Raw genomic sequence first — 9,536 nt, forward strand, 5'->3', positions numbered from 1 at the left:
ATGAGATTATTGAAGGCATTTTTTGCTAGGAATGCCTTGAATAACCCTATTCAATTTTTGTAAGGGATTATTCAAGATATTTTTGGTAAAAAACGTCTTGAATAATCTCCAAAAAAAATTGGAAGAGATTATTGAATGTATTTTTGGCCAAAATGCTTAAATAATCTAAAAAAAAAAATTAGAGGGATTATTTAAGGTATTTTTAGCAAAAAATACTTTCAATAATCATACTTTCCCACCATTAAATTTTTCTTAAATTTTAAAGTCACGAAACCCCATTTTTTCTTTTATTTTCTCTACTCATTTCTTCCATTTCTACTCATTTTGGGTCACTTTTTTCTCATTTTCTACCTAAGTTTCAATTATTTTATGGTCAATTTTCATTTTCTTTCTTTTTGTTTTTGCAAATTTCAAGTTAGCTTTCTTGCATTTTGGATCAAATCCCTAAACTTTTTGTCTGATTTGTTGGGTCAAATCCCTAAACTTTCTATCTAATTTGTTACATTTATGTCGCCATTTAAGCTCAATTTCAATATTAGCAATTTTTAGTGTTTGGCTGTTCTTTTTCTTTATTTATCAATTTATTTTGTTATTATAATTCTGAGTTTGATTTTATTTGGTTGGTGAGAAAAATTCAAGATAAAACAGAAATTGAACGTTGAATTTAGTTATAAACACAAATGAAATTTTATGTTTAGTTTTTTTTAACATAATTTTTTTAAATTACTAAAAATGGTTACTTGTTAATATGAATTTATTGATTCATTCAAGATATCCTTGGGAAACCATTATGAAATAGTCTATTATGTTTTTTTTTCATCTCATCTTGGCATTTGTTTTGTTTGTTTTTTCATATCATGGTGTTTAATGAAATTACTTAATCTTGCTTGAAATGATTCATTGTGTATGAAAATCGCTAACAATAGAAGATGGTAGTGACTAAGGTGGAAAAAATCTTTCATCAAATAGTAGTGTTTCAAATCTATACAGTCATTATTTCATACATTTTTAAATTTTTGGTTAGTGTACTAAAATGATTTGAATGTTATTACATATATTAAACTTTGTGTTCCATCAATATTTGAATAAATTATGTATTTATAATATTTAGTTTATGAATTAAGTTCATTTTTATTTCTTTTAATATTTTTTATTTAATGATACTAATCAATATTAAAAGAAAATTTAAAAAAAATAAAATTTTTAATTTAACAACGTTTGTACTTAAAAACGCATTTCAATGCCAAAATTTAGTGACGTTATGTTAAATTTAGTAATATTTTTTATTATAAATGCCTTTAAATTTAACAATATTTTATGATAAAAATATCACCAAATTAGCTACGTTTTTCTAAAAATGTCACTATTTTCCTTGACGTAATAATAGGCGGCATTCTTAGTAGCATTTTTGGTAAATGACGTTAATTCTTTAATGATGTTTATAAATGCTCTTAAATGTGAAAAAAAAAAATCATTGAAAGCCTAATCCCTTATAGTGATGGAATGCATTCATGCATTGCATTATAAATTATCAACATATTGAATATTTAGTTATAATTTATGGATCATTCGTGATATTAATCTTTAAAAATATTATTTTGATAAAAATTATTATAAATTTAATTATAATTTAAAAATTAAAAAATATAAAATTATTTAATTTTACACTAATATAAATGAATCATTTCTCTATTTATATTACAATTTTACTAATATATTAAATAAAAACCAAAAAACTCATTTTTTAGACTACCAGCTTAATAAAAGTAAAAATAACAATAAAAATAACTCAAAAAAAAATTGGCGATGAGATCGATGAATCCAATTTACATTTGTCAACATTTGCGACGATAGTCGAAAGAGGAGACAAAAAAAGTTTATTTCATTTAATACCAAAGTAAAGTGCTCTTGTTTTGTATGTGATTCGAGTTTCCAAATCTTTTTTTAATAAAAAACAATTATTTTGACTATTGACTATATATGTGCAAGTAAACAGAGCTGTGGCAGAGAGGCTTAAAAGCATCTTCCCAGAAAGGAAAGATATTTTAAATTACCGTCGGCAAGAGTTTCGTGGACGCTTTACCGGCGAGGCGTTTGGGAGTAACTTTCAAGGATGCAAAATCATCGTTACCGAAAAGTTGCCACGGTGAAGAATGATGATAACAAACTCGAGCGAGTTGACTCAGCTGAAGAAGATAAGAAGAAGAAGCAGAGGTTTAAGAGGAAATTGGTGAAGTACGAAGAGTTACCGAATTATTTGAAAGACAACGAGTTCATTTTGGATCATTACCGATGCGAATGGTCAGTGAAGGACATTTTCTTAAGCGTGTTGTCATGGCACAACGAAACGCTAAATATCTGGACGTAAGTGTCTCGATCGTAATTTCACAATATTTCTTTCTCTGTCTCTTTTTTTATTATATATTTATTTTTTTAGGCATTTGGGAGGGTTTTTAATATTCTTTGGATTAACGGTGATGAGTTCCATGGAGGAGTTGGGATGTGGAGCTTGGATCAGCGGCTTTTCCAGGTAAGGACCAGCTTGTCATTTTGAGTTTTTTTCTGGGTTTCAAGTCTAACAGTTCTTGCTTTCAGAGCTCAAATATTGGGACCATTGAAGATGATGATGATGAAGAATGATGTTAACGCATCCGATCGTATCTTTCCTGTAAGTTCATTTTTTTTTCCTATCATTAATTTTAAAATTTCTTAAAATGGTATTTTTTTTTCCTCTTTTTTGGAATGTGATAAAGAAAGGAAAGAAAATGAACTGAAATAAATTGTGGGGACGTCACGTGACACGGCAGTTTTTGTTTGATATATGGTTAGGTAGGTGGGTTACACGATTCCACATCATATCTTGGTTCTGAAATCCTAGTGGGAGCCACACCATGTGATTTTTTTTTATGTTTTATTTTATTATATCCATGATAATATTTTAACTTTGAAAAATATTATCCAAGATATTTACAGACACATTTTAATTAGAGAGCGTAACGTGTCGCATAAGGGGTTTACGTTCGCCTTTCGATATGATTTTTTAATTTTTTTCTCTCTTTCATCCTGACACAACATAATATAACTCGCACGTGATCCAAATCTATTTGAAATTTATTTAATAATTTTAACTAATATAATATTTATAAAAATATTATTTTTAATTATATATAATATTTTGTTATAGTAATTTTTAAAACAAATATATTAAATAGTAATTTTATTAATATTATATTATATATAAATTAAAAATTAAAAATACATTAAAACAAATCATTTATCTCCAATCTTACTTGGATTTTTTTTAAAAAATTGTTTACTTTTCATTCAATACGATTTAAAAAATTTGATTTTTATTGAATTAGCATATCGAATATAAATTATTTTATTATTTTAATTGTTATAAAATATATTTAAATTTAATAAAATATTTTTAAAAAATATAATTATTTCTTTTAATATTTGAGATTATAAAAATTTAATAATTTATTATGAAAATTAAAAATTTAACACCTTTTCAATTTAACGCCAAAATATAATTTAACTTTTAACAAATGTATATAAATTCCCACAGCATACTTTGACAAAGTATTGAGAAACGTAAATTAGCAATTCATGGCATTCCAAAATATAATTTGATTGCTTCAAGACACGAGAGTTTCAACACCTCACGAATTACTATGCATATCTGTACATATATAATATGAAATCCCCCTGCCATGCACAGGGTCTATATGTTTAATTTGAGTATTTTTAAATTAATCTTATGATAATAAATTTTAAATATAATAATATATTAACGGTATGATAGATTTATTTATGAAAAGTATTATGTATTAAACAAAAACTTGTTATTATATTATATTATTTTAGTAACAAAAATCATTATCGAAAGTTGTTCACATTTATTAAAAGGTTACGTGTGAGTTTATTATATTAGCAACATAATATGAGACAAATATAAGATTTAAAATCATGTTCTCTTGTGACTGTGTTTGTTTGGGATTCAATGATTCTCCTAAGGATGCAAAACTGGGGTAAACGTGCTCGTTTAGATGCTGAGCTTGCAAATTGTGGTGATGGTCTTTTTATAATGCTGCTGATGTTTACTCACATTTTCCCCGTGTTAGTGATATCAATTAGGAAGGTAAATAATATATTAGTACTTATAAAATATATGGTTTCAATTCGAATAAAATTTAAATTCAGTTTGATTATTATCGAGTCAAGTTCGAACAGTTTAATTTATCGATTGAGTTAAATTCGAGTATTTTTATATCTAGCTTGAATTGTTTGCGAATCTAATTGAATTTTTATATTTTAATTATTTTAATTGATAAAATATCTCGAACTCGAGTTCGAGTTATAGTTTCAGCACAAATAATAAAATTTATTTTTACATGTTAATCGAGCCTAATCAAACGAACTCAAATAATTTGAATTTTATCTCGAGTCGAGTTTGAGCTAAAAAAATAAAACTTGATCGAATTTGAGTCGAGTTTCGAGCATTGAATTTTGAGATGAGTTCAAACTCGAGTTTAATACTATATCAGTTCGAATTTGATTGATTATACCTCTAATATTAATATTGATAATATTATTCTTTTATTTAATGACGAGATTTTTAGGTTTTGTCTAAAACTTTTTTTTTTCAGCTGGTCCAAAATATCATATAATATTGACTAAATTAAAAAAAATCATACAATATAATACAACTTTTAAATAAACAATATTTTTTAAAATTTATTTATAATGGAAATTTGTCTCAGTAGTTTATTAGCTGTGTTACTTCTTTCTTTTTTTTTTAATTTTTCTTTCATGTCATTTAAAATCTTCGAAACAGTGCAAGTATATAGATGACACAGTTTATTTTTTCCTCCTTTAATGAGATTATATTTGTACTATCAAATAATAACTACTTATAAAATCAAGTACAACATATCAATCACTTATAAATTGGATCAAACTCATATATAATATATATTATAAAAATAGTTTATGAAAAAAATTATAGTTACTTAGTATGATGACAATAAAGTGAAAAAAAGGAAATTTCAATAAAAATAAGTAACAATTCATAATTAACAATAAGGCTAAAAATGTGATTAATAAAATATCAACAAAATACAAGCTAAAAACTTTTAAACTCAAAAATTAAAAAATTATTAAAATTCTCATGTTGAATAGAATGTAAAAGTAAAGATGGAATTTTTTTATCATTTTCTTAACAAATTTTAGTTAGGTTAAAATAAAAAATTTATATATATTAATATATAGATTGTTAAATTGCAAAAATTGGGTGGGGTCAATTGAACCCATTCAAATGATATATTAATATTTATAAGTTATTCGGATTTGATTCGAATAAAATTCGAATTTGACTCTATTATTATCGAGTCGAGTTCGAGTAATTTAACTTAGCGATCGAGTCGAATTTGAGTATTCTTATATCCGGTTTGATTTGTTTACGAGTTTAATCAAACTTTTATATTTTAATATATTTTAATTGATAACATATCTTGAACTCGAATTGAAGATTGAATACAAATAATCAAATTTTTATCAAATATAAGAATCGAGCTTATTTTTAAATATTAATCAAATCTAATCGAGCGAGTTCGAGTAGTTTAATTTTTATTTCGAGTAAAATTTATGCTAAAAAAATAAAATTAAATCGAGTTCGAATTAATTTTTGAACATCGAATTTAAAATTAAGTTATAACTCAAATTTAATATGATATTGATTAAAACTCGATCATTTATATTTCTTAATACAGGGTGATCATGCCACTGACCAACTACATTGGTTAATTATTGTCCGTCACTTATTTTTTTTTATACTTAAAAATGTGAAAATTTTGAAAGTTGTTAGCTTGACCATCACTTATTTATTACAATAAAAGACAAAAAGAAAAATCCACATCATGCATTTAAACTAGTTTGTTATGAGTTTAGAGAGAGACATGAAAGGGTAGTAGTTGTAAGTAACATTTAAGACCCTGGGTAGTGTCTGAAAATGACAAATGTTAAATATTACTACTTAAATGCAATTTTTTTTAATTGTTCACTAAATCAACTTTAATTTCTCAGTCTTAAATATAATGCCCAATAATCTTAAATTTAACAATTTCATGAAAAATTATTGCATGCTAATGATGATTTTTAAAAAAAAAAATTATATATATTTATTTATTTTTATGCACATGTATGTAATTTATGTAGATATATTATGTGTATATAATTTTTTTTCATAACATTTAACATCTACATTCACGAGCGGTAATTATTTATTAATCATCCTAATCCTAAATAAAGCAAACGTGATCGAAGAATGCCTTACTAGTTATTAGTACCTTATTATTATTATTATTTTTTTTTTATATAGAAACGTGTCCTGATTACATTCAATTTTTTTTTCTTTTATATTTAAGGTTTCGGGTCTCGATATTTATCTTTGTCTTCCATCTATGTTTCAAACACGATTTTTTGACGAAAAATCAAGAGTCCATAACTTAATTTGGTTATCATGACGAACTAGAGGTTAATTAATAATTACAACATTTTTATAAAGGTTATATAAAATTTACCACATTTTTATTAATCTTTGGGTATCATGAAAAAAAAAAAAAAAGTCTTGAGGAAGTTTGTAACTATGTCATGCTATGATGGGATTTTTATTATTCACCGAAATTATTTTATCATTCATATATATTTTATACTTAGATTATCAAAAATTAAACTTTGATTACTTGAATTAAAAAATTAATATTTAATATTTTACCAACAAAACACAAAGTTGTTGGCATTATCATCCATATATAGTTGATATGAATTGTTTCACGATGCCTGATGGGAACCGGCTGCAATTTGGGTGTAAGTTGGTTTGGGATTTTTGTAAAGTAAGCTTGTAGCAAAGTTGGAACAAAAATTATGTTGCTCTTAGGCAGTGTTTAGTGCATAAGATAATTGATGGAATAAGATAATAATTATTTTATTTATATTTGGTTTATATATAAAGAAATAATAGGATTGCAAAGATTATTAATTATTTTTTTAGCATAGGATAATTCAATAATCTCAAAAGAGAGAAGATTATTTTAATTTATGGATTGAATTTACATATCTTATTATATATTTAAAAATTACATCAATAATTTAAATTATATAAATCTTAAAGAAAGATAATTTTAACTAATAAATAAAATTATCCTATCTTAATCATTGTACACATAAAACTTAAAATAGAATAATATTATTTAATTTAATTTAATTTATAATAATATTTTATTTTATTTTATCATAATTTTATATATCAAAAATACCTTAACGTAGTTAAATGGGCATGTCTGGTAATATAGCATGGAATTAGATCTTTCTAATGCACCCACAAGTTTAAAAAAGTACTTTCATTGGCTTCTTGTGTATCTCTGATTTACTAGAATGAAATGATCCTAATTTTCAACCAAAAAGAAAAAAAAAATGGAGAATCTTTGAACTTTGAAGAATGATGAATACCTCTTGGTCGCTTATTTGCTTTGATTTAGTTATCTATTGACAATCTTGGTACTATCACACTGCAAAAGAACTATCTTGTACTAGAAACCATTAACCATACAAGGAAGAGAATAAAGGAACTTTTTGTAGACGGGTTGAAGAAGGATGATTTTGATGCCTGACTCTTGAATTCATAACCTTCTCTTTTGAATTTTCTCTTGTCAATATTTTGTAAGTCACGAGCTCAAAAGGGCTTGAAGCATTTTGGCTAGATGGTTAAGTGCTGCTGGGCCTTTGGTACTCACTGGTCAATTGATGGATTCTTCCATAATTCCATTTGTGTCTGAATATTGCACGCTTGATACACCAAATAACCTGGGCGAATTTGTTTGAAGCATCATGCCTTGGTAAATTTGTTATGTCTTCAACCATTTAAATGACAGTCCAAAAAGATGTGATATTTCTGTGAACAGATAAAATTTTGCATTAAATACTGAAATTTTAATATTTTCTTCACCCTGCTGTGCCATTTCATGCTTATGATTTTGATGGTTACTTGTAGGATTCGCACTTCGGGCACATTCCTCAGCCTTCTCTACATGACTTGCAGAAAGAAGGCTATAACTCTATTCCAAAATGGCCCTGGTTTTTTTATTTGTCAGGTGCTATGGGATGCATGGTTTGCAGCTCCGTCGCACACCTCTTTGCTTGCCACTCCAAACGCTTTAACGTCGTCTTCTGGTGCATAGACTATGCCGGCATCTCCCTAATGATAGTCTGCTCCTGCTTTGTCACCATCTATTATTCCTTCTTCTGCCACCCATATTCACAGCTCTTTTATCTCACATCCATAACAGTGCTTGGAATCCTTGCCATCATCATTATGCTGGTACCTGCTCTCTCAGCACCCCACTTCCGACACTTTCGAGCTGGCTTGTTCCTTACAATGGGTGTCTCAGGGGTGATCGCAGCAGCACATGCAGTCGCCCTGCACTGGGGCCATCCGCATATATTTCTATCCCTTGGATATGATCTTGCTACGGTCTTTCTTTGTATTGCAGGAGCTGTAGTTTATGCTAGCAGAATACCAGAGAGGTGGAACCCTGGTGCATTTGATATTGCCGGGCACAGCCATCAGATTTTTCATGTAATTGTTGTTCTCGCATCACTTGCTCATACTGTTGCCACACTAGTAATTATGGATTTTCGCCAGGAATCAGCAACCTGCGTGTAGCAGGGATTCTACACTTAGGTGGACAACAATGTTAGTAATAAGGGAAATTTCTTTGTTGTTTCTCCTATTGTTGTGCCTAAGTTGTATCACTTCCAAGAACATCATTTTCTTCCGAAAGTGAGCGAAGTTCACGTTGTTGAATTGGTGAAATTCATAAATATATTTGATCGTTCATCATACTGATTTTCTAGATTTGGTTAGTTTCAAGACTTGCATCTTCAGGAACTTGTAGTTGCTGACAAATTTTCACTTAGCATCTTCGGATATAGTCTTCCTTTCTAAATCTTGGTTGAACCTAAGATGAAGTTTTCAAAGAACAAATGAAATGGCTTCGAGGAATACGACAATGCCACTTTTCTCAAGACTTATTTTGTATATGCAAAAGGGAAATGTGGCATTGTCTCCGAGATACAATAAATCATATATTTGATTTACCTTACTCTAGAAAAATCAGACTACTAAAATTTCCTTTGCGAGAAGAAAATATCTTGTTTTGACAAGGTTTCTTGCTACAAAACAATGCTAAGAAACAAGCCATCATTTTGAATGAATGGGAGAAAAAGAGAGAGTTTTACGAGTTTTAATATATTTTGAATTAACATTCGTAATTTTTATTCATAGAAATTTAATCTTAAAATTGTTTTTTTAAAATTATATTTGATGCATATGATGATAAATAGAATGCTATTCATTCTATATTATATTTAGTTTATATATAAAAAAATGGATAAGATTGTAAAGATGATTATCATCCTCTTAGTATAGGATAATTAAATTCTGTCAAAGTGAAAAAAAATATTTTTAATTTATA

General features: G+C 27.0%; 1 protein-coding gene across 1 annotated transcript; it reads left to right on the top strand.

Moving 5' to 3' along the window:
- The first annotated feature begins 1,813 nt into the window (after positions 1-1,813).
- Positions 1,814-8,902, top strand: LOC111300270 (heptahelical transmembrane protein 2-like). Its single transcript, XM_022895904.2, has 4 exons — positions 1,814-2,364; positions 2,438-2,530; positions 2,596-2,668; positions 8,054-8,902. The coding sequence occupies exons 1-4, from the start codon at positions 2,114-2,116 to the stop codon at positions 8,723-8,725; spliced, it is 1,089 nt and encodes a 362-aa protein (XP_022751639.2). The 5' UTR covers positions 1,814-2,113; the 3' UTR covers positions 8,726-8,902.
- Positions 8,903-9,536: the final 634 nt, after the last annotated feature.

This window comes from Durio zibethinus, chromosome 18 (genome assembly GCF_047325235.1).
Source record: "Durio zibethinus cultivar Kanyao isolate XHJ-2024 chromosome 18, ASM4732523v1, whole genome shotgun sequence".
In the NCBI taxonomy this organism is placed as follows: domain Eukaryota; kingdom Viridiplantae; phylum Streptophyta; class Magnoliopsida; order Malvales; family Malvaceae; genus Durio; species Durio zibethinus.

Coding starts and splice junctions, on each gene's coding strand:
- LOC111300270 (XM_022895904.2), top strand. CDS start 2,114: ATGCAAAATCATCGTTACCGAAAAGTTGCCACGGTGAAGAATGATGAT. Junction 2,531..2,595: donor TGGATCAGCGGCTTTTCCAG/GTAAGGACCAGC, acceptor TCTTGCTTTCAG/AGCTCAAATATTGGGACCAT. Junction 2,669..8,053: donor CATCCGATCGTATCTTTCCT/GTAAGTTCATTT, acceptor GGTTACTTGTAG/GATTCGCACTTCGGGCACAT.